Source organism: Odocoileus virginianus, chromosome 11 (genome assembly GCF_023699985.2).
Source record: "Odocoileus virginianus isolate 20LAN1187 ecotype Illinois chromosome 11, Ovbor_1.2, whole genome shotgun sequence".
Taxonomy (NCBI): Eukaryota; Metazoa; Chordata; class Mammalia; order Artiodactyla; family Cervidae; genus Odocoileus; species Odocoileus virginianus.
In genome coordinates this window covers 71873698-71901548 of record NC_069684.1, presented here as the reverse complement: position 1 = coordinate 71901548, position 27851 = coordinate 71873698, and the positions used below count along the sequence as shown (strand labels likewise).

The 27851-nt window shown below is 47.2% G+C and overlaps 1 protein-coding gene and 1 long non-coding RNA gene across 6 annotated transcripts in view; one reads left to right on the top strand and one right to left on the bottom strand.

Moving 5' to 3' along the window:
* Nucleotides 1-27851, top strand: part of ATP2B4 (ATPase plasma membrane Ca2+ transporting 4) — a 100635-nt gene that overhangs the window by 42079 nt on the left and 30705 nt on the right. For all 5 annotated transcript variants that reach the window (XM_020897709.2, XM_020897715.2, XM_020897711.2 and 2 more), the window contains exons 2-8: nt 5865-6522; nt 18492-18689; nt 20760-21017; nt 21498-21623; nt 22089-22214; nt 25196-25231; nt 26963-27124. In XM_020897709.2, coding sequence (XP_020753368.1) covers nt 6330-6522; nt 18492-18689; nt 20760-21017; nt 21498-21623; nt 22089-22214; nt 25196-25231; nt 26963-27124 — 1099 coding nt within the window. In that variant the 5' untranslated portion in view covers nt 5865-6329. The remainder of the gene's footprint in view (nt 1-5864; nt 6523-18491; nt 18690-20759; nt 21018-21497; nt 21624-22088; nt 22215-25195; nt 25232-26962; nt 27125-27851) is intronic.
* LOC110139704 (uncharacterized) lies at nt 3871-4577 on the bottom strand. The gene is made up of 2 exons (XR_002314557.2): nt 4508-4577; nt 3871-4416 (listed from the first exon to the last, which is right to left on the bottom strand). It is a non-coding gene; the product is annotated as an uncharacterized lncRNA (long non-coding RNA).

Below are 27851 nucleotides of genomic sequence, written 5' to 3'. Positions count from 1 at the left end.
AGCAAGGTGGCCACAGGACTGGAAAATGTCAGTTTTTCATTCCAATCCCAAAGAAAGGCAATGTCAAGAATGTTCAAACTACCACACAATTGCACTCATTTCACACGCTAGCAAAGTAACGCTCACAATTCTCCAAGCTAGGCTTCAACACTACATGAATCGAGCTGAATTTAGAAAAGGCAGAGGAACTAGAGATTAAATTGCTGACATCTGTTGGATGATAGAAAAAGCAAGAGATTTCTAGAAAAACATCTACTTCTGCTTCACTGACCATGCTAAAGCCTTTGACTGTGTGGATCACAACAAACTGTGGAAAATTCTTAAAGAGAGGGGAATACCAGACCACCTTACCTGTCTCTTGAGAAACCTGTATGTGAGTCAAGAAGCAACAGTTAGAACCAGACATGGAACAACAGACTGGTTCCAAATCGAGAAAGGATTACATCAAGGATGTATATTGTCACCTGCTTATTTAAGTTCTATGTAGATTACATCATGCAAAATGCCAGGGTGGATGAAGCACAAGCTCAGTCAGAATTGCAAGGAGAAATATCAATAACCTCAGATATGCAGATGACACCACCCTTATTGCAGAAAACAAAGAGGAGCTAAAGAGCCCCTTGATGAGTGAAAGAGGAGAGTGAAAAAGCTGGCTTAAAACTCAACATTCAAAAAACTGAGATCATGGCATCCAGTCCCATCATTTCATGGCAAATAGATGGGGAAACAATGGAAACAGTGACAGACTATTTTCTTCTCCAAAATCACTGTAGATGGTGACTACAGCCATGAAATTAAAAGACACTTGCTCCTTGGGAAAAAAAGCTGTGACAAACCTAGACAGTGTACTAAAAAACAGAGACATTACTTTGCCAACAAAGGTCCATCTGGTCAAAGCTATGGTTTTTCCAATTGTTACGTATGGATGTTATATATGGAGTTGGACCATAAAGAAGACTGAACACTGAAAAATTGATGCTTTTGAACTGTGGTGTTGGAGAAGACTCTTGAGAGTTCCTTGGACAGTGAGGAGATCAAACCAATCAATCCTAAAGGAAATCAATCCTGAATATTCTTTGGAAGGATTGATGCTGAAGCTGAAGCTCCAATATTGGCCACCTGATGCAAAGAGCCAACTCATTGGAAAAGCCCCTGATGCTGGGAAAGATTGAAGGCAGGAGGAGAAGGGGAAGACAGAGAATGAGATGGTTGGATGGCATCACCAACTCAATAGACATGAGTTTGAGCATGCTCCAGGAGATGGCGAAGGACAGGGAAGCCTGGCGTGCTGCAGTCCATGGGGTCGCAAAGAGCTGGACACAACTGAGCAGCTGAACATCAACAACAAAGCAAGGTGACAATTTACAGCCTTGTCATCCTCCTTTCCCAGTTTTGAAATTGTCAATTTTTCCATGTCTGGTTCTAACTGTTGTTTCTTGACCCACATAAAAGTTTCTCAGGAGACAAGTAAGAGGGTCTGAGACTCCCATCTCTTTAAGAATTTTCCACGTTTGTTGTGGTCCACACAGTCAAAGGCTTTAGTGTAGTTAATGAAGCACAAGTAGATGCTTTTCTGGAATTCCTTTACTTTCTCCATGATCCAGTGAATGTTGGCAATTTGATCTCTGGCTCATCTGCCTTTTCTTAATCCAGTTTGTACATCTGGAAGTTCACAGTTCACATACTGCTGAAGCCCAACTTGAAGGATTTGGGGCATAACCTTTCTAGCATATGAAGTAAGTGCAATGGTACGGTAGTTTGAACATTCTTTGGCATTGCCCTTCGTTTGGATCGGAATGAAAACTAACCTTTTCTGTTCCTGTGGCCACTGCTTTCCAAATTTGCTGGCATATTGAGTGCAGCACTTTCACAGCATCATCTTTTAGGATTTTCCATAGCTCAGCTGGAATTCTGTCACCTCCACTAGCTTTGTTCATAGTAATTCTTCCTTCAGCCCACTTGACTTCACACTGCAGGATGTCTGGCTCTGGGTAAGTGGCCTCACCATCATGGTTATCATTAAGACCTTTTTTGTATAGTGTATTCTTGCCACCTCTTTTTAATCTCTTCATCTTCTGTTAGGTTCTTACTGTTTCTGTTCTTTGTCATGCCCCTCCTTGCATGAAATGTCCTCTTGATGTCGCTGATGTTCTTGAGGAGATCTCTAGTCTTCCCCATTCTATTGTTTTTCTCTATTTCTTGGCACTGTTCATTTAAGAAGGCCTTGTTATCTTCTCCTTGCTTTCCTTTGGAACTCTATATTCAGTTGGGTGTATCTTTCTCTTTTGCTTTTCTCTTCTCTTCTTTTCTCAGCTATTTGTAAGGCCACTCAGACAACCATTTTGCCTTCTTACATTTCTTTTTCTTGGGGATGGTTTTGGTCACTGCCTCCTGTAGAGTGTTACAAACCTCTGTCCATAGTTCTTCAGGCACTTTGTCTACTAGCTCTAATCCCTTGAATTGATTTGTCACCGCCACTGTATAATTATAAGGGATTTGATTTAGGTCATATATGAATGGCCTAGTAGTTTTCCGTGTTTTCTTTAATTTAAGCCTGGAATTTGCAATAAGGAGTTCATGGTCTGAGCCACAGGCAGCTCTGGGTCTTGTTTTATAGAGCTTCTCCATCTTTGGCTGCAAAGAACATGATCAGTCTGATTGTGGTATTGACCATCAGGTGATATCCATGTGTAGAGTTATCTGCTGTATTGCTGAAAAAGGGTGGTTGCTATGACCAGTGTATTCTTTTGACAAAACTCTGTTTTGTGTGATTCATATTGTATAGGCCAAACTTGCCTGTTACTCCGGGTATCTCTTGACTTCCTACTTTTGCATTCCAGTCCCCTGTGATGAAAAGGACATCTTTATTTGGTGTTAGTTCTAGAAGATATTGTAGGCCTTCATAGAACCAGTCAACTTCTGCTTCTTCAGCATCAGTGGTTGGGGCATAGACTTGGATTACTATGATGCTGAATGGTCTGCCTTGGAAATGAACCAAGGTCATTCTGCTGTTTTTGAGGTTGCATTCAAGTACTGCATTTTGGACTCTTTTGTTGACTATGAGGGCTAATCCATTTCTTCTAAGGGATGCTTGCCCACCGTAGGAGATAAAATGGTCATCTAAATTAAATTTGCCCATTCCTATCCATTTTAGTTCACTGATTTCTAAGATGTTGATGTTCAATCTTACCATTTCCTGTTTGACCACATTCAAAGTTGATGCATGGATGTAACATTCTAGGTTACTATGCAGTATTGTTCTTTACAGCATCGGATTTTACTTTCACCTCCAGACACATCCACAGCTGAGCATCGTTTCTGCTTTGGCCTAGCTGCTTCATTCTTTCTGAAGCTATGAGTAATTGCCCTCCACTTTTCCCCAGTAGCATATTGGACACCCTCTGACCTGGGGGCTTATCTTCCCGTGTCATGTCTTTTTGCCTTTTCACACTGTTCATAGGGTTTTTGCGGCAGGAATACTGGAATAGGTTGCCATTTCCTCCTCCAGCGGACCAGGTTGCGTCAGAACTCTTCCCCATGACCTGTCTGTCTTGGGTGGCCCTGCACCGTATAACTTACAGTTTCATTCAGTTATGCAAGCCCCTTTACCACAGCAAGGCTGTGATCCATGAAGCGGTTGTTGCTAATGGTTATAACCTAGCTAATGATGCTGCTTGGAATTTTCCACTCGTTCAGGGGTGTGGGCGTTCGCTCTCACAAGAAAAGATGGAGGGCCACATGGAGATTATTGCTCTTCTGCATAAAGGACTAGATAACAAAAGTTCATTAAGATCAAATTAACCTTTTCACATCACTTGAGTGTCCTATACAGGACACTGGTCATCTTTCATCTAAGATTTCCAGGTACTATTTCTGTTTATAATGCCATTCATTTATCAATTTCTTCTTGCAGATAAAGGTGGGAAGAACTGAGCCCTAAAAAAACTGAGCTCTAAGAAAGCTAAGTGACATGCTCAAAAGGTTCTTAGGAAGATGGTAAATCTGGTTCTGAATCTACTATGAGTTATTCAGCCAAAAAAATTAGCTGAATGCCTGCTCTGTGTAGGTGATTGTCTAGGCACTGGGGAGAAAGCATTGAGCAAGACACGTGAAAAATCTCTGCCTTCATGAAACAAACATGGCAGTAGGTGGTAGAAATAAAAAAAAAAAAGGTTATAATTTCCAGTTAAGCTGTCAATCAGCACTGTCCTCAACATCCTCTTCAAAGGTTAAGGAGTTCTACTTAAGGGTCAAATGGGCTTCCTGCTGCTGTAGCCCTTCCCACTGCTTCCAGGCTTGGAGAAGAAACCGAATTGGAGGGAAATGTCTGTGGCACTGCCTGTCCGTGTGCCAGGAGGATTGAAGAGAGTGTGACACATTGGCTCGGCTTCTCTCCTTGTTCCCCAGGAATGACATCTAAAAAGGAAAGGGAGCATGGTGTTTGAAAAACAATAGCAGCAACAACAAAACAAAACGCTTTATAAGTCAGGGTAGCTCTAAAACTCACAGTGGAAGGAGTAAGCTGCGGGCATCCTGGGAGAGGGAGGGGTGTAACTGCCTCCATCCCAGCAGAATCTGCCAAGGACAGGATTGATTCGAATTAGTAGGAACTTTGGCCACATGTGATTTTTGGAAAAATAATTGATGTAGTAGTCAAGCCCTTATCTGATGACCCTTGTACTTCTTGTTCATCGTCTAGAAGCAAGGACGTCATCCATGTATTAAAGAGGGGCTGACCAGGGCTGGGCCCTGAATGCTCTGGTGCCATGTTCAGAAAGATCCCCTGTGCATTTAAGAAGCTGGTGTGTGGTGGTCCTCTTGCCTGAAGCTGAGAACAGGGCTTAGGATAAGCCTTTTTCTCTCCCTCATCCTCCCTGTTCCCACCCGTCCCTCTCCCTAGTCAGCATGTGTGAGGTGACACATGGCTTCCCGAGAGGAGAACTGCTGACCTGAGACCCTCTGTTGTCACTCACACGCAGGCTTACTTTGCTCCCCTGCTGACCTTGCTGTAGCCTTAGGCTCTAGCTGAATTGATAGCTGCCATATTCCTGCAATCTCAGAGAAACGTGAACACTCACAAGCTTCAAACTCTCTTTCCTCCTCAAAAGTCCTTCTGTTCCCATTATGTGTAAAGGTTCCACCCTGCGTTGCCCACTGCCGGAGCTGTTTACTCACCCTTGTCTCCCCAACACTTTTTTAACTCCAAGATCTGAACTTTATACCTGATCTACTGACAACGGCATCAGGTTGCAGAATTTCTATACAGTGTCAGGCCAGGCGTTCTGAGGGGCTGCAGGGGATGTGGACGTCTTCCCCCAGTTTGCCCTCCTGGTTTGTACATGTGTTAGGAATGTGGTAGGGTGCAGGTTTGGAGGAGGGTGGCAGACCTGCAGGCTACCCTCCAGATCACTCTAGTCTGGACTCCTTTCCTGATCTCTTCTCACCTCTTAGAGGTAAGATTAAAACATTCTAAGATTAAAGATTAAAACAGACTAAAGCATTCTGTTGCAGGCCCCTCAAATAGACGAGGGAGAGCCATTAGAGGTTATATAACCCTTTATTTCCAAGTTTCTCAAGTTTTGGGATTTGTGTTGCTTGGTTTAGAAGAGGTGCGGTATGAAGGCTGGGGTGTGTCTGAAGTTATTTCTCTACGTTGGAGTTTACAGGCTGCTGGGGCCCCGCAGGGAAGAAGGGGCCTCTCCTAAGTCAGTCTACTCAGCTTAGGCCTCAGCTATCAGTTCAGCTCAGATATCAACTGTCACCTAAACCCTTGTGCTAGAATGAGTACCTCTTGTCCTTGCGGTTGCCGGATCCCATGCTGTTCTAATGGTCTCTCTGTGTCTGCCTTTGAATCTTTATTCCAGAGGCCCCGTTGGCGTCGGTTTCCAGGGAGCCCTCCTCTTTCTCCTGTCCTGCCACCACTCTGCCACTGCAGTTGCTGCTTGTTGCTAAGGTTGCCTCCATGGTAACATGCACATCCTGTTTATACCGCCATCTGGGAAAGTTGGTCTAAACTAGGAACCTACCTACCCTGGACAACTGCTTCCATCACCACCTGGGGACACCAGTCATCGTAACACGTGGTCCGGCCTACACTCAGTTCCCCTATCCTCTTCCTCCTTTGGCTGCCAAGCTTCATACACACAAAAGGACTTGGACCACAGGCTGCTGCTCTGAAGCTTCCTGCACAAGATATAGTCGGTCTTGTTCGCATCTGGACTCTCAGAGAAGAAAGAAGTAAGAAGTGAGGAAGAGAAACGAGAGACCCTGATCAGTGGAAGGGAGATTTCACATTTTCTCTGTTGAGGAGCTTGGTAACAGCAGGCAAAATGACGAACCCAACAGAACACACCTTGCCGGCCAACTCGATTCTTGAGAGCCGTGAAGGGGAGTTTGGCTGCACAGTGATGGACCTGAGGAAGCTGATGGAGCTCCGTTCAAGTGATGCAATAGACCAGATCAACGTCCACTACGGGGGAGTGATGAATCTCTGCAGTAGACTGAAAACCAACCCTGTGGAAGGTAAAGGCCATGCCAGAGGTGGGGGTTGGGGGAAGGCGGCCTGTGTTAAGATATATTATTCTGTCTGCTTCTAGAGAAGGAATGTTTCTGGATACCTTGCTGCTATATCTGTGCCTGGTGGGCAAAGCAGTCTCCAAAGCACTGAAAAGATGTCAGGCTGTGGAGAGAAACATTATTTCTTTCCCAGAGATGAGGTTCAGTGACTGTGGTATTCTCTGAAGATCATCCTTTCCTTCTCTTTCTATATCACTGTGCAGAAGGGGGGAATGTCTCTTATAAATGTTTATGTTAGAGCTGTGTTTATCAGTAAATAATCAAGTCCCTAACTCAGTATCAGTCTTCGATTGCAAAAGGTTGAAGATATGATTCTTCCCTACCCCAGTCTTACAGTATAGTAGAAAGAAGAGTAGATGAGTCCATCTACCTAATGTAGTACTTCTCTATGGTACACAGTTAGAAATGGGATGGTAAATCAAAACGTAGAGCATTTACCCACCATACCTTTGGGTTACTCAGTTTTCTTTCAGGAAATTATTGATGACTTTTTCAACCCTATCTGATGCACTTTTAGTATAGTTCTTCTTAATCTATTCTCTAAAGAGAATGAAAAATCCAGCTTCATGCTTACCTGGCTCAGCCCAATTGCCCAGTGAGCCATGGTAATTTTATTTCGTTGAAACGGAGATAGTACTAATTTGCTCCTTTTTGCCTAGTTTCAGCATCTCTGCTACAGGTCCTTGCCTGGCCCTATCAGTCAGGCAGGCCTTGATTGAGTAGCTTGAGATAGAGCAAAGAGTTTGTCCTTTAGATGCCTTCAACCTCTTGAGGTGTACCATTTCTGACCCTTTCTTGGAAGCCACATCATATTTTTTGCCAGTTCTAAGAAGTTTTGGCCCCTAGCCAGTGTTATAAATTAGTGACTTGGAGTCCAGACTCTATGATTGAAAGAAATAAGGGAGGAATTTTTATCTAGATATCTGTACATTGCCCATGTTTTATTTTCTTTACCAGCAGGGAGAGCTGCCTTACATGTTCTCTGTACTTCTAGAGTTCACTTTCTTATCTCATAGGCTTTGAGTTCAGTACTGGCTCTACCATTTACTAGCTGAATAACATTGAATAGTTTGCTCATTCTCCATAAGTAAAAATCATTTTCTTTTTTGAAAATGATATTAATACTGGGATTAAATAATGTATGTACAGTGCTTATTCTAATAATGGGTGTTCAGTAAATTAGTTGTCTCACATTAAAAGAGTCCATGTATCTGATGGTATTTGCCAGAATATGAGTGCCTATGGAGTGCAATGTGTTGTTATATCTGGAGAGGCTGCTGCAGTCTACCTGCCACCGCTGTCCGTTTTCTACATTCACCTCTTGATGTCAGAAACAGCCTGGTTAGGATGCAGCTCTGAGTTGCTTTCATGTGGCTCAGTCGTTGCCTTCTGTTCAGTTTCTGATGACTGTCCTTTGGATAATACCTTCTTCTGGTCCCCTGGCTTTCTTCCTTTTGCCACTTTCACAGCGGCGACTGCTGTGTTTCCCCTGAGAGAATGCAGCACTCCAGGACACTCATCAGAACGTGAGCAGGGCCTTCCCTTCCCTCTTCCTATGCTGTTTTTCCCCTTGGCTCAGTCACTTCTCTCACAAAGTGAAACTCCAGATAAGCTGGAACCTGAGAAACTTCCAAGAGCAGAGTCCAGACTTTCCTCCCAATTTTCCAAACCCTTGCTCGTAGCTGCTACTGTTTACTTCTAGTTCCCAGTAAGCTCCCATTCCCAAAGGCCAACATGTATGTTCTTTCATCTCAGAATCAGATATCAAAGGCTTAGATTCTTTCCCAGTCCCAGTTTTAGACCTGTAGTTGAAAGTCACCTTCTGATGTCAGGTGCTTCTGTTGCTGCAGACCCTGGCCACACCAGAAGCCCTACCACCGGCACAGCTGTCCATTGCCGTTCCCCTGCTTCCTTAGATCACAGACACGTATCCTGATGTTTTTCAACATTGCAGCTTACTGTTGTGCTGGTCCTGGAGCTGGGGAAGCAGCCGTCAGAAACAACCTTTCCATGAGTGATTTTCAGCCCTCAGTGCCGACACTGACTCCCTCGCGTGTGAGAAGAGTAAAAGGGCAAGAAAGGAAGACACCAAAGAGCTATGCCATGAGACTCTCTCCCCAGACAGAGGCGATGCTGAGCGGTTTGTCTGGACAGGCTGAGAGAAGAGCATCAGTATCCAGGTGGCAGCAAAAGCCAGCCTGTTCACAGCAGACCACACTAGGGTACCTGGCAGCCTAGTGTAACTTTGTCATGGCAGGCCCCTGCAGGCTAATAATAAGAACATAAAGAAATTTTCCCAGCGCTTGAATTCTGCCGATTGGAAAGTGAAGTAAAGTAAGATTGGGAAGATCGTGTCCTAGAATATGACCCTTCCCCTTTATTTTCTGTTGGATCGATAGTATCTTTAGGATAGATTGTTTTAAACTATAGCCGCTAAGGCACCTTATGGAACTTGGGGTTTATAACTTTTCTGACACTAACATAGTTTTATTTCTCTCTCTCTCTCTCTCGTTCTCACTCTCAACAGACCAAAAAAATTAAGTGCCTTGCCTAAAGTCTTGCCACAGGGTAGAACTTGATGGAATAATTCATGTTTTCTGACCTACAGACAGCATGCAACCGCTGCCTCTTCAACAATGCGCTGCTGCCTCTTCAGCTAGAGCAGCAACACAGAGAATCTTAGAAGCGCAGATATTTTTACAATTTGTTTTATCTTCTGGTACCTGATAAAATGCCTAACTGTTACCCGATACTAATATGTATTTAATATTGCTTGTGTTCCTTCAGTCCAATGGCTAGCTGGAACAAGAGGCGATGCCCCACTGGCTAAGAGTTGGTTACATTTGAGACGACATGGAGGTATTCAGCCTCCGCAGTGAGCAGACACAAGGCTCAGTATGATCAACAAAGAGAAGGAAAGTTAGAGAAACAAAAATGGGTGGAGGGGATGTGAAAGAGGACACAGACTTTCATCTAAGCCACCAAAAATTCAGGCTTCATGGCCGTGTTAAGGAAAAGCAGAGCGGCAGAGGTGACTGGGTGACTGGGTGAGTGGCTGTATTGTGTGTGTGTGTGTGTGTGTGTGTACGCGTGCGCACTCAGTTCTGCACACACTTGTGTGTGTATGTCTGACTCCCATGGACTGTAGCCCGCCAGGCTCCTCTGTCTGTGGAATTTTTCAGGCAAGAATGCTGCAGTGAGTTGCCATTTCCTCCTCCAGAGAATCTTCCCAACCCAGGGATCAGACCCACATCTGCTGCACTGCAGGCAGGTTCTTCACTGCCAAGCCATCGGGGAAGCCCTCAGTGGTTGTGTTGCCTGAGGTTTATCAGTAAGCATGTTGCACTGATAGAGTCTTTTCAGTTTGCTCCTTTCCTCTTTCCAGTTTCTCTCTTTTTACTGCCGCTTGTCTCCCGATTCCATCCCCACCCCCAAATTTTTCCAGTCCTCAGAGAGCCAAGCAGTGTGGATGACACCCACTGTAAGGTAGCCTTGTATCTTCTGATCAGTTTTCCATGCTGTCTCCTGGCTTCCAAGAGCAAGAAAAACCTGTGTGACTCTGAACTGAGAATTACCCATGGCTTAAGGGGAAGAAAGAAGTCTTTTCCTTAGTCTCCCTTGGTGTGCAGGAAGGAGAGAAGATCTGGATGCGAGATTCTTTGGTGCAGATAGAAAGTTGTATGAATCCTCCTTCCCCACAGAACCTTTCCACATGGGTCCCCAGCTGTGTCACCCTTCTTCAGAGGAAGAATGATGTTTTCAGAGGAGGCGCTATGCCAACAGTTAGGGGGTTGGGGGACTGGGCCCAGACCAGAAAGGGCAGAGAAGGGGAGCCTTGACTAAACATCGAATAATTACCTGTGGGCTTCCTTGAGAAAGCTAGAGGCTATTTATATTGAATTTGGATCAAGAAGAACGTTGGCAGGAATTTCTATTTCATCGTTCCTGCTGTTTCTTTTCTCCTTTGCAGAGCTGAGGCATGGCCATAGGACACAAGGATTCTAATTTCTTTTCAATGACAGTGAACAAATAGTTAGTGTCCAGCAGGTAGTGGGGACACAGTGGTGAACACGACAGGGACAGTTCTTCCTTCCACAGGTCTTGACAGGCACTAAGAGAATGCACAGAATTAAGGCAATTTCAGAAATAGTGTCATAGTGCTCTGATGGTATTATGGGGACCTGTAGGGGAGGACAGCTGGGCCTAGGAGTGGGAGATAGGACTCCTCGATCATGTGACTGTCTAGGGACGCTCTGGCCTGGCCGTGCTCTAGGGTAATTGCTACCACTTACTAAACGTTCCTGGCATAAGATGCAAGCATCTCTGCCTTGCATAATTACTGAGCAGCTACTAGGTTTGGGGAGCTGAGATTCTTTGGGGAGGAAATGGCAGAAAGGGGAAAAAAACTGTTTTGAGACAGCCCAAATTTTGATTTTTGGTTCATTAACTGTAGGATTTGAGTTAATATCTCCTGCCACCTTATGGTTTCTGGGGTCCAGCTGTGTTCCTATTGTATTTCTGTTGCCACACCTTTTGAGGTCGGTGGCATGTCCCACCACGAGCTGTCTATTTCTCCGAAAGCTGGGACGTACTGGGGTTGGACTCTTTCTCAGTGCAGCAGATTGAAATTCCTAGGAGCGCTGTCAATCTGGGATAAAATTGCACACATAGCCCCAGTAAATGTTCAACTACATACTACTGTGTTACTATTAGTACTTCTAACACTAATATCATTTACATAATAGACTCTGCAAGAAATAGGAATGGATGAAGTAATACAAAGAGTTCTAGTACCTTTCCCATGCTCCAACAGATGAATGCCTGCCTCCCATTTAGAGACCACTGCCTTGGAGAATGTTTATGTTGCCAGGGGGTATATAAAGAAATTGGCAAGTGGATATGGGATAGAATGGATGTGAAAAGAAAATGGGTAACTGGCTTCTCTTGAGATTTTCCTCCTTATCATTAGTCTATTTATTAGTCTGTTATAGTCTGGTTCAGAAAATCCACTTTTCACTTAGTTTGGTTCAGTCGCTCAGTCATGTCCGACTCTTTGCAACCTCATGGACTATAGCCCACCAGGCCTCCCTGTCCATAACCTGCTCCCAGAACTTGCTCAGACTCATGAACAGTCCACTTTTAGGAGTCCATCCAGCTCAGCTGAGAAGCATGGCTAAGCTGCCTCTCTCCTCATGCCCTCTGCCCTGTAGCCATCACCTTGAACATGTCAAGTAAATTACCCTAAAAACATGGGCATGCCTGCCAAGATGAACAGTCTGTGGTCCTCTCTGCCCATCACACTTTGGGTGGATATATTAAGTTCGAGGTATGAGAGAGACTCATAGCAGAAGAATATCTTTGAGGGAGGAGAATGGGGCAAACCGGGCTTTCCTGGTAGCTTAGACGGTGAAGCGTCTGCCTACAATGTGGGAGACCCGGGTTCAATCTCTGGGTTGGGACGATCCCCTGGAGAAGGAAATGCCAACCCACTCCAGTATTCATGCCTGGAAAATCCCATGGACAGAGGAGCCTGGTGGGCTGCAGTCCATGGGGTCGCGAAGAGTCAGACACGACTGAGCGACTTCACTTTCATGCATTGGAGAAGGAAATGGCAACCCACTCCAGTGTTCTTGCCTGGAGAATCCCAGGGATGGGGGAGCCTGGTGGGCTGCCGTCTATGGGGTTGCACAGGGTCGGACACGACTGAAGCGACTCAGCAGCAGCAAAGGGGTGGAGGTTTTCACAAAACCTCTAGGAAGCAGCATCAACAGCAGGATGGTAGATGGTTGAGAGAGACAGGACAGAAAAAGTGCCCTTGCTGAGTCCCGCCTACCCTGCAGGGAATTCCATGTTGCCTCCTGGGAGTTCCTTGTCTGCTTTGAGTTACGCCTAGGACTGAATTAGGCCAATGGTGCATGACAGCCGTGGGCCTGCTCTTTCCCAGGCCAGCTCCAGGTTCTCTGAATTCTTTCCTAGCCATCTCCTCCTTGCCTGGAGCTGGGCTTCTGGCTTAGATGGCATAATGCTGCCAAGCAGGAAAGAGGGGATTCTGAAGGCAGGGAGAGTCACTGCGTCTTCTGAACCTGAGAGCCCTCCCTGCTTTCTCCCCTCCCACCAGGCCTCGGGCCTTCGGTGCTCCACTCCTTTGGCAACGCAGCAGAATCTCTTGCAAGTTTTGTTTTGCTTTCAACCTTACGGGTTGCCTTGCACTGAATGTCAGTGGGGGGTGGGAAGGAAGATAGCATTCCATCTTCAGCCGAGGATGTTGCATCTGCCCTTGGAAGTGGGGCTTTCACTCTTTTTATTTAGCTCCAAGGTGTGAGCACTGGGGGTGTGATACCAGAGGGGAGGATGAACACGCAGCCCAGGAGAGGGCGACCGGGCAGAGGGTAAGGAGGGCACTCTGGGCAGCGCTCTCTTCTCTGTGCCGGAGTCCGGGAGCTCACAAAAGGCACACAGCAGAGAGCCGGACAGAAAGACACTCCCGGACGAGGCTGTCCACCAAGGGCAGGCTGTGGGATCGAGAGTGAGGAAAGATTCTCTTCTGAATCTGTCGTCCTCTTGCTGTGACTTTCGGGAGGCTGCCTTCTCTCTAGGGCCTGGAAGGCCAGAAGGCACGGAGCACATCTCCAAGCTGCGGGTGTGATAAGCGGGAGATGCAGAAGCAGGGAAGTGGCTCTGACCCCTCAGAGCAGTGGCAGTGGCTAGCACAGGAGCTGGCTGAAGCCTTTTAGTCCTCATGTTGATTTTAAGCTGCTCTTCCCTCTTGCTTTCCCTTGTGGCTCAGACGGTGAAGAATCTGCCTGCCGTGGAGGAGACCCAGGTTCAATCCCTGGGTTTGGAAGATCCCCTGGAGAAGGGCATGGCAACCCACTCCAGTATTCTTGCCTGGAGAATCCCATGGACAGAGGAGCCTAGTAGGCTACAGTCCATGGGGTTGCAAAAGAGTCGAACACGCCTGGGTGGCCAACACTTTCACTTCTCTTTTACCCCCTAGTCCAGGGTTTTAAGGTAGGACTTTAAAGATGTTCTGTTGTCTGTTCTTCTCATGTACCGAATAGGACTGGCTTCTGAGCAGCCCAGAGAAACCTCTCCCTGGTACTGTCTGTGCAGCAGAGATTCTGCTCGCCCCGTGGCAAGGTATCATCACTCACACAGCTGGGAAGTCCCTCCTGATGTCTGGCCGGGCTGCACCCTTTCTGCGCCGGCTGATAAGGGGGCCTCTGCAGACAGCCCTCGGCCTCGGCCTCCGTGGGGAAGCCGGCCAGGCCCTTCCCTCCTTCCCCGCTGGAGCCCGGCCACAAGGGGCTGGGCTGCCGCTCCTCCTCCCAAGCCACGGCAGAACAGACACAGATTTTCCACCGCCGCCCATCCCATCTCCACAGGCCCCTGCCCGGCCGTGTGATTCCCCAGCCTGGGGTGCGGGTGGTGGCTTCCCAGGCCGACATTCTTGTCCCCTTTCCCAGCTCATGTGCTAAATCTGGCTGAGGGCCAGAGGTACTCCCAGTTTGGGTGGGACTGTTTCTCGTATGTTCTTGGGGACACGGTTTCTTCTCATTTTCTTGATGTATTTCTAGGGGAAACCCCTTTCCAGTTTCCAACATTCTCTTGCTGCCAAGTCCTCCTTCCCCACTTTGGGAAGCGGTGTACTTGAGAAGCAGCTGTGAAGATGAGAGACTTAAACCCCCTCTGGCCTGGGCAAGTATTTCTGTGAAATCGCAGCTGCTGAGATCAAGGCCTGAGAGCCTCTCGGGGGCTGGAAGAATTGAAATGGAAAGCCCCACATTGGGGGCTGGCGGAGTTCCCGTCCCACATGGCTGTCCTGTGCAATACTGCCTGTCAGAGCAGATTCCCAAGGCCACCCGCTAGCAGCCCCACACTGCCCCTCCCTGCCAGAGGGCCTGTGGGGTCCTGGGGCCACTTGACTTCTTAGCGGGGCTTTTATTTAAGAGCTGAGGGTGACTTAAGGTGGAGCAGACAGGTGAGAGAAAATGCAAAGAGGAAGTAAATGTGTGACTTTGAGAGCATCTAGGTAAGAGCAAGGTCTGACCTCTTTTGTTTTCCATAATGTGTCTTGTTTCATTTGCTTGGGTCCAAAATAAGGCCAATAATGAAACTTTTATTGAATATAAAATTCATAGGTTGGACTCTGACAAACCTGGTGTCACCATCCCTGAGGACAGGAAAAAGGCAGGACTAATTCACTGCAATTGTAAATAAAGTGTAGGAACAGGACTGATTTGCCTAGAGGTGCAGAGAAAAGCGGCTAGTGGGCCTGCCCTGAGGTAAATAAAGAAGGCTGACCAACCATTCCTGTTTGCCTGGAGCTGAGGGGTTGTCCCAGGAGACAGGCGCTTCGGTGATGAAATCTGGAAAGTCCTAGGCAGAGAAGGAAAGGTTAGTCACAGCAAACTGGAACCTTAGCTGAGTAGAGCTGCCCCTGTGCCCCAGCCCCCTCTGTGTGTGAGCTGGCATCCAGCTGCTGCTTGTGGAGCAGTTACAGACCGCCACATGTTTACTGGAGTAGCTACCAGTAGGCAACTACCAGTTACCCATCTAGGCCTCAGTTTGCTTGTATGTGAAACGGGGTTGATAGCAGCCATCACACAGGGCTTTGCAGTGTTTCGGTAAGAAGACACAAATGTGCCTGGCACAACTGTAATCACTTAAATGTTCACAGTGATATCTGTTACTCATGCAGTTTATTCAACGAATTCGTGTACATGTCACGCACTACTCTAGACCTAAGGAATGAAGACAAAAATCCTGACCTTGTAGAGGAAGATAAACAGATATAGAACAAATATATCAAATAACCTATTCCAGGAGAAGACCTATAGAGGGAAACAGTTGAGCAGGACAAGGATCCCATGTGCTGGGGCAGAGACGTCCACGTAAAATACATTGGTCAAGGTGGGCCTCATGTGGCAGGTGGCGTTTGTCCGCAGACCTGAAGGAAGTGAAAGGACAAGCCGTAACTAGTGAAGGGAAATCTGAGAAAGAAAACAACACGTGCAGGGACCCTGACATAGAAATACGTCTGGCACGCAGAGAGTGGCCGAAAAGCCAGCTTGGCGGGATCTCGGCGATCAAGGCGGAAATAGTAGCACTTAACAGGTGGGAAACTGGGTGCTCACAAAGGCCATCATAAACTTACTCAGTTTCATTCCACGTAAAAGGGCAGATGAGTGTCATGGATTGGGTTGAGAGCGATTGTTCTGGAAACGGGATAGACTGAGAACAGAAAGGTAAGGGTGGAAGCGGGAGGCTAGTGGGGTAGTCGCCGTAGTCCAGCTGAGAGATGACCAGGGCTTAGACCAGGATGGGAGCAGTGGAAAATGAGAAGTGAGGGGAATCTGGATATATTTCGAAGGTAGAGATGATAAATTTTCTGACTAAATGGGTATTGTAGATAAGAGAGAGAAAGAGGAGTCAAGGATGATTACGAGGCATTAATATGAGAACAGAGTGGGGCAGGGTTACCTCGGTGGAAGTGAAAGTGTTAGTCGCTCAGTCGTGTCCAACTCTTTGCGACCCCATGGACTGTAGCCCGCCAGGCTCCTCTGTCCATGTGATTCTCCAGGCCAGAATACTGGAGTGGATAGCCATTCTCTTCTCCAGGGGATCTTCCCAAGCCAGGGATTGAACCCAGGTCTCCTGCATCACAGACAGATTCTTTAGCATCTAAGCCACCAGGGAAGCACTTTTAGCTAGACTGGTGTTGAGGTTCTCATTTTGGCCTTCACTGGGCTATTGGCATGTGGTAACCTCCTGTATCTGATGTCTTGATTTGCCCTCATAGTCGTCTAGTCACCCTTATTACCAAGGGAACAGCATCTCCCTTTACGTTGTAAATTCTGCTTTCTTAAGAAACATCCCAGGTCGATTAACAAGTTATTGAAACTCCTGTTTCTCAAGAGCAGGCCAGCCGTCCAGCACAGCAGTTCCAAGTTGGCACAGATGTGTTATCTCAGGTCCCTGGGAGAAACACCCCGCACGGCCCTGTTCCCTAGCAACTCCGCCTCTGCCCGCCTGGGGATCGAGATGCCCTGCCCAGGAACACTCCTTTCCCAGGCTCTGGCGTTTCTTGCCTGCTGAGAACCGACTTCTCAGAGTGGTGGGGGCAGGGGGCCTCTGGCAAGCAGCCCGTGTTGCTTCTAGTGCTTTGGCCAATCCCCCCACCCCACCCCGTTCCCCTGCAGAGCTCTGCTGTGCCTCTCAGCTCTCTAGCCAGGATCATGCTCTTGGCCCCAAGGAGGCAGGAGGCCCTGGATAAGAGCATCAGATGTCACTTCCCGAACCAGCTTCCTGCTTCTCTCTCCTGAGCGCTAGCAAGTGGAAGGAAGTAGTCTCCAGTCCCCACTCCACAATCGCGGGTGCCAGTTCACACCCCTGCTTCATCTCCAGGCAGGGTCCCCGGGTAGACTTCGATACCTCTCCAGAGTGGTTTTTGTCTCTAGGGTAGAGGAATGGACCCTGCAAACACTACTCCCTTGGGTACAGATTTTCCCATTTTCAAGATCGCTGTCTGAATGTCTTCCTTCGTTCTAACCCACATCTCTTTCTTTGCCATTTAAAGTAACGCCCTTGGGTCCTGTTTAGTGGAGATAGAAGTCTGCCCCCCGCTGTGCCCCCCTTCCCCCACCGGTGGACTAGCCCTTCAGTGTGGAGAGGTGTGAGGTCCTTGGCATCAGTAGCCCATCCTTTCCTTGCAGCTTCCAGTCATCTGCTAGTCCTGTGCCTCTGGATAAAGCTGTGTTAAGTGTCCCCATCCTCTTGATTCTAACCCTCCTCACTGCTGATCGTTTTCCAAGACAAAGGTTGCCTCACCTTGCCTGTGGGGAGCCCATCAAGCAGTATAGCCAACAACCAGTGCCAAACCATGGCTATTTGCTAATCAAGTTGTGTAAGCAACTTGATAAAATGCCACATGGCATTAATTTAAATTACATGCGTTCTCCTCTTTCCTTAAAGTGTAACCCGTCCTGGGGCCCATGAGAACAGCCTAGGACTCTGGGAATAATTCTGCCTCTTATTCCCTCTGGGAACATGCATGGACTCTGTGTGCACACTCACACAGGTATGTAAGCACACGTGTGTTAGCGCAGAGCGTGCTGATGATCACGGACTGAGTACTGTCTGACTCAGTGCTTTCACCTTCATGTTCTCTCTCTATTCACTGTGAACGACAGTGCTTCTCCTAGTGCTTTGTCTAAGCAGTACTCGTAGCACTTAGTACGTCTCTAAGTACGTACTTCTTAGTAGGACAGTAGCACCTCTTAAAGATGTGTGTGTCTATGTGTGTGTGTCTCTGTGTGTGACGGAATGGGACGGCTCTGGGTGCTTAAAGGGGATACCCAAAGTTGGAGTCTCATGAAGTCTGTATTCTGTTGATGTCCTGAAACCTCTGGAACTTGGAATCAGGACAACTGGTTGGGCTCTGTCTCCTAGCCTCCTAGCATGACCTTGAGCAAATAGCTTATTCATTATGACCTTTTTGTGTGAGCCAGTAGGTAGAAGCCACCTCTGCTTTTAAATCATGGCCAGCATTTACATGTTAATATAAGAGGAAAATTCTGTGTCTCAGGAAACATTTTAATGTACTCTTAGAGCTGAAGCCTGATGCAAACTCAGTGAGGAAGAGATGAAGTTGTAGGTCTGGGTTAGCTTACCCTGGAGACCAAGAGGAGTGAGTGGCCCCTGTGACCAGATTGTCTTGGTTTGCCCCCATTTCACACCTGCTGAGTCTGGGGAAATGGGGGTGGTTGGTCACCCTAATTGGATCTCATATTTGGGCAGATTGGGAAGCAAGGGATCCTTTTTAAAGGACTCTTTAAGGCAGTTAAGCCTTCCTCTGTCATTCAGCTCTTCCACTTTTTTCTTGCTCACTCACTCCACTCTTGTCTCTTTTTCAGGCCTATCTGGGAACCCTGCAGATCTGGAGAAACGTAAACAAGTATTTGGACAAAACTTGATTCCCCCCAAAAAGCCCAAGACCTTCTTAGAGTTAGTGTGGGAAGCCCTTCAGGACGTCACGCTCATCATCCTGGAGATCGCGGCCATCATCTCCCTGGTCCTGTCCTTCTACCGCCCCCCGGGGGGAGAAAATGAACGTGAGTGCCTTGAACAAACGAGCGTGACTCTGGTCTGGGTTCTTTCCACTGTCACTGAAAAGCACGTAGTATTTGTTGACAAATTTTATTAGGTTGGTGCAAATATAATTGCAGTTTCAGACCATGAATTTTAAAACATAACTAGTTTTAATAGGAACTATTACAATGAACACATTTGTGCCAATGAGAAATGTTTGTTTATTCCTGTAGTGTAAAAATCCGTGTTTCAGGATCCGACAAACTCTTGGAAAGCATTTTGCTGCATCCTTCGGGCTGTGGAAGCATTTTCTCTGCAAAATGTTGTTGAGATGCTTGAAAAAGTAGTCAGTTCGTGAGAGGTCAGCTGATTATAGGCTTCCCTGGTGGCTCAGATGGTAAAGCATCTTCCTGCAATGCAGGAGACCCTGGTTCGATCCCTGGGACAGGAAGATGCCCTGGAGAAGGAAATGGCAACCCACTCCAGTATTCTTGCCTGGAAGAGCCTGGGGAGCTAGTCCATGGGGTCACAAAGAGCTGGACATGACTGAGCTTTGAACTTTGAACAGGTGAATATGGTGGATGAGGCAAAACTTTGTAGCCCAATTTGTTCAGTTTTTGCAGTGTTGCTTGTGCGACCTGCAGTTGGGTGTTGCTGTGGAGAAGAACTGGGCCCCTTCTGTTGACCGGTGCCAGCTGCAGGTGTGGGAGTTTCCTGTGCATCGTGTTGATTTGCTGAGCATACTTCTCAGATGTAATGGTTTCGTCAGGATTTGGAAAAGTTTAGTGGATCAGACCGGCAGCAGACCGCCAGACAGCGGCTGTGGCCCTTTTTTGGTGCAAGCCTGGCTTTGAGAAATACTTTGGGACTTCTTCTCAGTCCAATCACTGAGCTGGCCATCGCTGGTTATTGTGTAAAATCCACTTTTCATCGCACATCCCAATCCAATCGAGAAATGGTTCGTTGTTGTTTTGTGGAATGAGAGAAGATGACACTTCAGAATGACAGGTTTTTGATTTTCAGTCAGCTCACGAGGCTCCCACTTAGCATGCTTTTTCACCTTTTTAATTTGCTTCACATGCCAGACTTCCGTGGGATGGTCAACGTTAAGTTCTTCGGCAACTTATTTACTTGTAAGAGGATCGGCTTCAGTGATGGCTCTCAGTTGGTCATTGTCAGCTTCTGGTGGCCAGCCACTACATTCCTCATCCTCAAGGTTCTCATTTCCCTCTTGAACCACCACTGCCCTGCATGTTCATTAGCAGTTCCTGTACCAAATGTTGTTGATGTAGCAAGTCGTCTCCACTGCTTTACGACCCATTTTGAACTCAAATAAGAAAATCGCTCAAATTTCCTTCTTGTCTAACATCATTTCCATAGTCTAAATATAAAATAAACAGCAAGAAATATCGTTAGCAAAAAAAGCATAAAGCAAGAAATGCACATTAAAATGATATATAACATAACCACATTTATTAAGAACGTATTCCAGTAGCAAATGGCAAATTTCAACAATGCAAAAGCTGCAATTACTTTTGCACCAACCTAATAGCTTAAGTGTTGTGTGTGCGCCCCCCCCATCCCGTTATCTGAGTGGGTTCTCCAAAGGAAACTAAAAAGTAACTAGTAAGCTATTCTTCCAACTCATCCTGATTCCAGGGTCTTCCCCCACTTTCCCAGTAAATCCTTATTCAGAATGTTATGAATCCTCTACCCTCATAAACCAACAAGGCCGTACACCTCAAAGATCCCCCGTCCCCCAAGCTGGGTGGGCATCTCAGGAAATAGCAGTGGGAACTACCATGCTGGGGGTCATAAGGTTTCTATATGTGTCTTGCCTATAGTTTTCATTGACATGCTTCATGCTATTTAGTCATATGCCCTTTTTGGGTAAACATAAATAGTTATATTGGTGATGAGATGATGCCCAATCCTGCCATCCTCTGGTATCCTCAGGATGGCTATTTTACCCAGGTTTTCTGTTCTCCTCTTCCCCTGGCTTTCTGTTCTGGGGAGTTACAGAAGCAGAACCCCCATTTTTAACACCAGCAAAGGCCCCTTGGTGACCCTTTTCTCTCCTTGCCCTGGGCTAGAGTGTGGTCTAGCCGTCAGCAGCCCAGAGGACGAAGGGGAGGCGGAAGCTGGCTGGATTGAAGGCGCAGCCATCTTATTCTCGGTGATTATCGTCGTGCTCGTGACTGCCTTCAATGACTGGAGCAAGGAGAAGCAATTCCGGGGGCTGCAGAACCGCATCGAAAAGGAGCAGAAATTCTCCGTTATCCGGAATGGCCACATCATCCAGCTCCCTGTGGCTGAGATTGTGGTGGGTGACATTGCCCAAATCAAATACGGTGAGACCTCTGTGGTTCTTTTCTCTTTTAGCTCTGTTTTTTACACCTGTGCCACCCTTCCTATCGGAGGGCTAGGTCCTTTGGCATAAGGGGGCTGGGAATTGCTGAGGACCCAAAAAGATAAGACCCCAAACTGTGTTAGGTTCTAGGTTAGAGTTTAAGGAGGTTATGGAAAAGAAATTCAAAGAAAGCAGTAACTGAAACTGCCAAAGACTGTCAGACTGTACCCTGTGTGTCTTAGATTACAAGTATGTAATATTCAGGCCATGGGAAGGTGTTTGGGGATCAGTGACCGTTTGAATTTATAATACCCAGAGCAGAGTTTTATCGCAAGTTGTCAGACCTGAAGTTGTCTTTCAGAGGTTCTCCAGTCTCTCCCGGGCCATTGCCTACAGGTGGGGCCCCAGGAGCAGCCCTGAGATGAGGCTGGATGGTCCTCACCTGCCCTCTTCCTGTCGCCTCTTCACCTCCGTGTATTAGGTGACCTGCTGCCTGCAGATGGGATCCTGATCCAGGGCAACGATCTCAAGATTGACGAGAGTTCTCTGACTGGGGAGTCGGACCATGTCAAGAAATCCTTGGAAAGGGACCCCATGCTGCTCTCAGGTGAGGCCTCTGACTACACCGGCTCCCCGTCTACCTCCCCGCAGACACTCGGCCACAGAGACTGTGTCCAGACCTTGCCTTGTCTTCCGATCGTGCCCTGTCTCTTGCCCCAAGGCTCAGCGGGGGCTATAGCGTGTCAGTGGGCTGAATACAAGGATATTGATCAACCTAACAGAGGTTGTCCATGAAGCAGATGCTGCAGGAGCCTTCGAAGGGCTCTGCTGGCTGGGGTGGGTGGTGGGAAAGGAGCCTTACCCCAAAGCCGTTAGACACATTGTTCTCCTTACCCACCGGGTTGCTTGCTCTTGATCTTTTCCTACTATCTGCCGAGTATAACACTATGCATGGGAGAGGAAGGAAGAGGGACTGCATTTTTCCAAGTTTATGTTTCACACCAAAGAATGGCCAGGTGTTAAAAAAAAAACAAAATGAAAAAACTCTTCTCCCGTCTTCTTTCTCATATAGGGACCCATGTAATGGAAGGTTCTGGACGAATGGTAGTGACTGCTGTGGGTATCAACTCTCAGACTGGAATCATTTTTACCCTCTTGGGAGCCAGTGAAGGGGAAGAGGAAGAGAAGAAAAAGAAAGGTAAGGGGCTTTCAGAAGAGCCTCCCCACTCCCATCCCCATGGACAGACTAAGAGAGGGAGCGGGTCTGGAGTGGAACACCTGGTTGGCAAACTCTGCAGGCTGATGAGGAAAGATCTCCAAACCCCTTGTTTAGCTAAAGGTTTCATCCCTGACTCCCCACGGTGCTCTAACGAAAATCAGATCTGGCTCTGTACTCCGTGGTCAGGTTGCACTGGTTCCTGCATTTACTGGTGGACTGTAAGAGAATGAGGTAGAAGGCCTGCGCAAACAGGCTGGCAGTGTGCTCAGGCTCCAATCCTCGCCCCTTTCTTCCTCAGACACGGGGGGTTATATGAACCATCAAGGCTAAGGGAAAACTATCCAGGAGAAGAAACTGGTTTCCTGCTAAAACTGTGAGCAGGAAGAGAGATACAGCCAGAAGGGTGGGGACAGAGAGGGAATGTCTCCCTCGAAGTTAGCCCTGTCTTTGCCATTCATTTGTTCCTGAAAGTGAGAACAAAAGAGAAGTGAAAAGCAAAGGAGAAAAGGAAAGGTATGCCCATTTGAATGCAGAGTTCCAAAGAATAGTAAGGAGAGGTAAGAAAGCCTTCCTCAGCGATCAATGCAAAGAAATAGAGGAAAACAACAGAATGGGAAAGACTAGAGAGCTCTTCAAGAAAATTAGAGATACCAAGAGAACATTTCATGCAAAGATAGGTTCGATAAAGGACAGAAATGGTATGGACCTAACAGAAGCAGAAGGTATTAAGAAGAGGTGGCAAGGATACACAGAAGAACTGTACAAAAAAGATCTTTGTGACCCAGATAATCACGATGGTGTGATCACTCACCTAGAGCCAGACATCCTGGAATGTGAAGTCAAGTGGGCCTTAGGAAGCATCACTACGAACAAAGCTAGTGGAGATGATGAAATTCCAGTTGAGCTATTTCAAATCCTGAAAGATGATGCTGTGAAAGTGCTGCACTCAGTATGCCGGGAAATTTGGAAAACTCAGCAGTGGCCACAGGACTGGAAAAGGTCAGTTTTCATTCCAATCCCAAAGAAAGGTAATGCCAAAGAATGCTCAAACAATTGTACTCATCTCACACGCTAGTACAGTAATGCTCAAAATTCTCCAAGCCAGGCTTCAGCAATACATGAACCGTGAACTTCCAGATGTTCAAGCTAGTTTTAGAAAAGGCAGAGGAAGAGATCAAATTGCCAACATCTGCTGGATCATCAAAAAATCAAGCAAGTTTCAGAAAAACATCTATTTCTGCTTTATTGACTATGCCAAAGCCTTTGACTGTGTGGATCACAATAAACTAGAAAATTCTGAAAGAGATGGGAATACCAGACCACCTGACCTGCCTCTTGAGAAACTTGTATGCAGGTCAGGAAGCAACAGTTAAAACTGGACATGGAACAACAGACTGGTTCCAAATAGGAAAAGGAGTAGGTAAAGGCTGTATATTGTCACCCTGCTTATTTAACTTATATGCAGAGTACATCATGAGAAATGCTGGGCTGGAGGAAGCACAAGCTGGAATCAAGATTGCTGGGAGAAATATCAATAACCTCAGATATGCAGATGACACCACCCTTATGGCAGAAAGTGAAGAAGAACAAAAGGGCCTCTTGATGAAAGTGAAAGAGGAGAGTGAAAAAGTTGGCTTAAAACTCAACATTCAGAAAACTAAGATCATGGCATCTGGTCCCATCACCTCATGGCAAATAGATGGGGAAAGAGTGGAAACAGTGGCTGACTTTATTTTTCTGGGCTCCAAAATCACTGCAGATGGTGATTGCAGCCATGAAATTATAGATGCTTACTCCTTGGAAGGAAAGTTATGACCAACCTAGACAGCATATTAAAAAGCAGAGACATCACTTTGTCAACAAAGGTCCATCTAATCAAGGCTATGGTTTTTCCCGTGGTCATGTATGGATGTGAGAGTTGGACTGTGAAGGAAGCTGAGTGCTGAAGAATTGATGCTTTTGAACTGTGGTGTTGGAGAAGACTCTTGAGAGTCCCTTGGACTGCAAGGAGATCCAACCAGTCCATCCGAAAGGAGATCAGTCCTGGGTGTTCACTGGAAGGACTGATGCTGAAGCAGAGACTCCAATACTTTGGCCACCTGATGCGGAGAGCTGACTCATTTGAAAAGTCCCTGATGCTGGAAAAGATTGAGGGCGGGAGGAGAAGAGGATGACAGAGGATGAGATGGTTGGATGGCATCACCGACTCAATGGACATGGGTTTGGGTGTACTCCGGGAGTTGGTGATGGACAGGGAGGCCTGGCATACTGCAGTTCATGGGGTCGCAAAGAGTCGGACACGACTGAGCGACTGAGCTGAACTGAACTATTCCTGAAAGAAGGAAAAACAGAAGGCAGAAAGATAACAAACCAAATCTGCACCTTTCCCTAAGCATTCCTTCTCTTGGAGGAGAGAAGGATTTGTACCATTTGGCTGGAGGAGCATCTTGGTCTGTTTAGGGAAGGGCAGTTAATGAAAAGGCAACAAAGCTCATTCAGTTAGGAAGCAGACTATTTCTGCAGCTGCCTTCAGAGTGAATAACATGAAGGCTTGCCTGGTGCTGATGAGCTGACATGGAGGCACCTTGCACGGCCTTTGCCACCAGGCGGAAACAGTTCAGACCTCTCACTTCCTAACCCCCACCCCATTTCTCCAAGTGGTTTGACTCAGGCCAGAAGCACCTCCCAATAGCAACTGTGCTCCAGGAAAAAGCAGCTCAGAAGGGGGTGTGCACTCCCCTGCATGAGTGACCTAGTTGATACCCTAGGGATTTGTGATGAGCCTCTAATAAAAATGGGGATAAATAGAGGTGTGAGCTTCCTTTACATCCCCTTCACTACAACTCAGACCCTTTGCTGTCGCCCTTTTAGGCTCTGAACAGGACCAGCAAATTGGATATCTGATCTCTGAATAGTCATTTTGGGTCCCCACCCCATTTTTTTCTTTCTTGTTCAAACAGGTAAAAAACAAGGAGTCCCTGAAAATCGCAACAAAGGTAACCTTTCCACTCACTCATTTACCATCTCTACCTGCTCACACTCAAACCAGACCTTTCCAGGCCATCTGCCTTCCCCCTGTTCCTCTCCATAAATCTGTTTTCTGCTCCTGTGGCCCAGATGCCTCATCCTGAGGACGGTGCAGAGATCTGGGGGTGGTCCCAAGCTGCCAAACCCAATCTAAGGTGGGACAGCAGCACCCTCTGCTGTTAGCTCAAGGGGCCTCCTGTCAAGATTTCTCTCGGGAAGCCTGTGCAGTGATCTGCTCTTCCCAGGGTGCTGACCTCCTTGCTTCATTGCCCTTGGCCAGAGTTAAAGAGCAAGGATCGCTAGTCTCTGGGTTGGAAGCCTTCAGGGTCCTTGTGGGGAGGGGCTGGGATGGGCAGTCCCTGCACCCTCTTCTTCCTCTTCTGGTGCCGTCTTTCCGTCCAGACCCTTCTCAGCTAGTCTTCTCTGGGTGCAGATAGCCCTTTGTCTGCAAGCTCTTTCCCCACTTCTCTGTTCTCTCCACAGTCTGATTTCTTCTTCCTGGTCTGATGTGTGATTCTCTTTTGGTGGCTGTGTTTACATCCTGTCTCTGTCTTATTTGTGAGTCTGACAGCAGAGACAATCTCTCAGGAAGGGCACCTAACCAAAGGAGCAGAGCTCTGCAGGGTGAAGTTGGAGGGGTGCTGGGGACCAGTAGGACCTGCTCTTTTGAGACAGCTCCTGGAGACTTTTTTCCTTTCATAACCCACATCATAGTAGGTTTTCGAAATAAAGACATCACATTGGAAAACCAGGACTCAACAAAAGTAATTCTTAGATTTCAGCTCTCTTTAACTCTTCTTTTTAAAGCAAAAATGGATTTCGATGTCTGTCTTTATCCCTGCCTTCTCTTGTTCCAGGGAGTCCCTCACACCAACTTCTTCCCTTAGGGAAAGGTACTCTGTACCTCCCTACCTTCATCAGGGGAGAAAGGAGATTTCCTTCCCCTATTGTTCAACTAATATAAGAGGGAACTGGAAAATACCCTGTGCCTGGGGTCTGTGTTTCTTCCATGACAGTCTATACCTACGTAGAGAGGGGGGAACCTTTTAAAGAGCCCACTAAGACCCTGTTGGGTTTCCCATGTGGCTCTGTGGTAAAGAAACTGCCTGCCAATGCAGGAGACATAAGGTTTGATCCCTGCATTGGGAAGATCTCCTGGAAAAGGAAATGGCAACCCACTCTAGTATTCTTGCCTGGGAAATCCCATGGACAGAAGATCCTGGTGGGCTACAGTCCATGGGGTCACAAAAGAGTTGGACATGACTTAGCAACTAAACAACAAGACCCTTATGCTCTAGGAACATTTACCAACCTTCTGCTTCAGCCCCTTTCTGCACTAAAGATTCACTATTTTAAGCACTAAATTCCAAGAAGGATGGCTGTAGACAATAGCACTCAGTGGCAGGACAAATCCTTTTGCTGGAATAAAGCTGGCTCAGGGCTCTGAGACAGCGCCAGGAAGCTGCCACTGAGGAGGAGATCCATCCATTTCACCTCCAGTTGTTCAGATACCATATTCCCAAGGCCCTAAGAGAAGGTCAAGCTCCCTGTCTGGCATGGGGTGAGGGAGGTCAGATCTGATGTCAGAGGTCCAAGGTGTGTTCCAGAAACAGACAGAAGGGTTTGTTAGTTTCCCCTTGCCTACTACTCAGGGCTACTGCCTGGCCTGCTGACCTGTCCTCTTCGTGTGTGCACCCTAGCAAAGACCCAAGATGGAGTGGCCTTGGAAATCCAGCCACTCAACAGCCAGGAGGGGATCGACAGTGAGGAAAAGGAGAAGAAGGCCGCCAAGCTGCCCAAAAAGGAGAAGTCTGTGCTTCAGGGCAAGCTGACTCGCCTGGCCGTCCAGATTGGGAAAGCTGGTGAGTAGGGTGGAGTCTTCTCAGTGTGTTGGTCAGTCTTACTCTGGGTCCTCACCGCTTTGATTGCCTCCTTTCTATACCAACCAGGTCTGGCAGGAAGGAGCCAAAAATTCCAAGTGGGTGGTACAATTCAATAATCTGTGTCCCTCCCTGAGACTGTTGGATCCTTGGCTTTAGCAGAGAGACATGTCTTCCTATTTAGGGTTAAAGGCCCAAAACAAATGGGAGATTAACATTAGCAAGAAGAAAGACTTTAATAACTACTCACCTGCTCAAGTATTGGCTTGAAAATTCCTGAAGGATAGAGAAGGCTGCTGTTGGCTGGGAGCAATTATCTAGCATAGGAATGGCTGGGCACAGAGTAGTCAGTTCAAAATGAGGACTGGAAGGCAAAGGAAGACAATGATTAAAGAGGTGCTTTGCAGAGCAGAGTCACTAAAGGTGCTCCTGTGCATCATGAGAGGAAACAGCTTCTCCATGCCTAACTCTGGAGAGGGTGGTGGGGAGGCGGGCGGGGAGGGACGGAGCTGGAAGAGGCAACAAAAGGAAGACTGCTCCCTCAGCGGGTATCCCTCCAAGCAGTCTTCTCCCTCTGTTTACTTCCTGACCCCACCTCTGTGTTCACTACAGAGTCTAGCCCAATACATCTCTCTGTGTACTGTTTACCTGGGATCTTGTTACAAGGCAGATTCTGATTCAAGCAGCCTGGGTGGGACCTGCGTTCCTA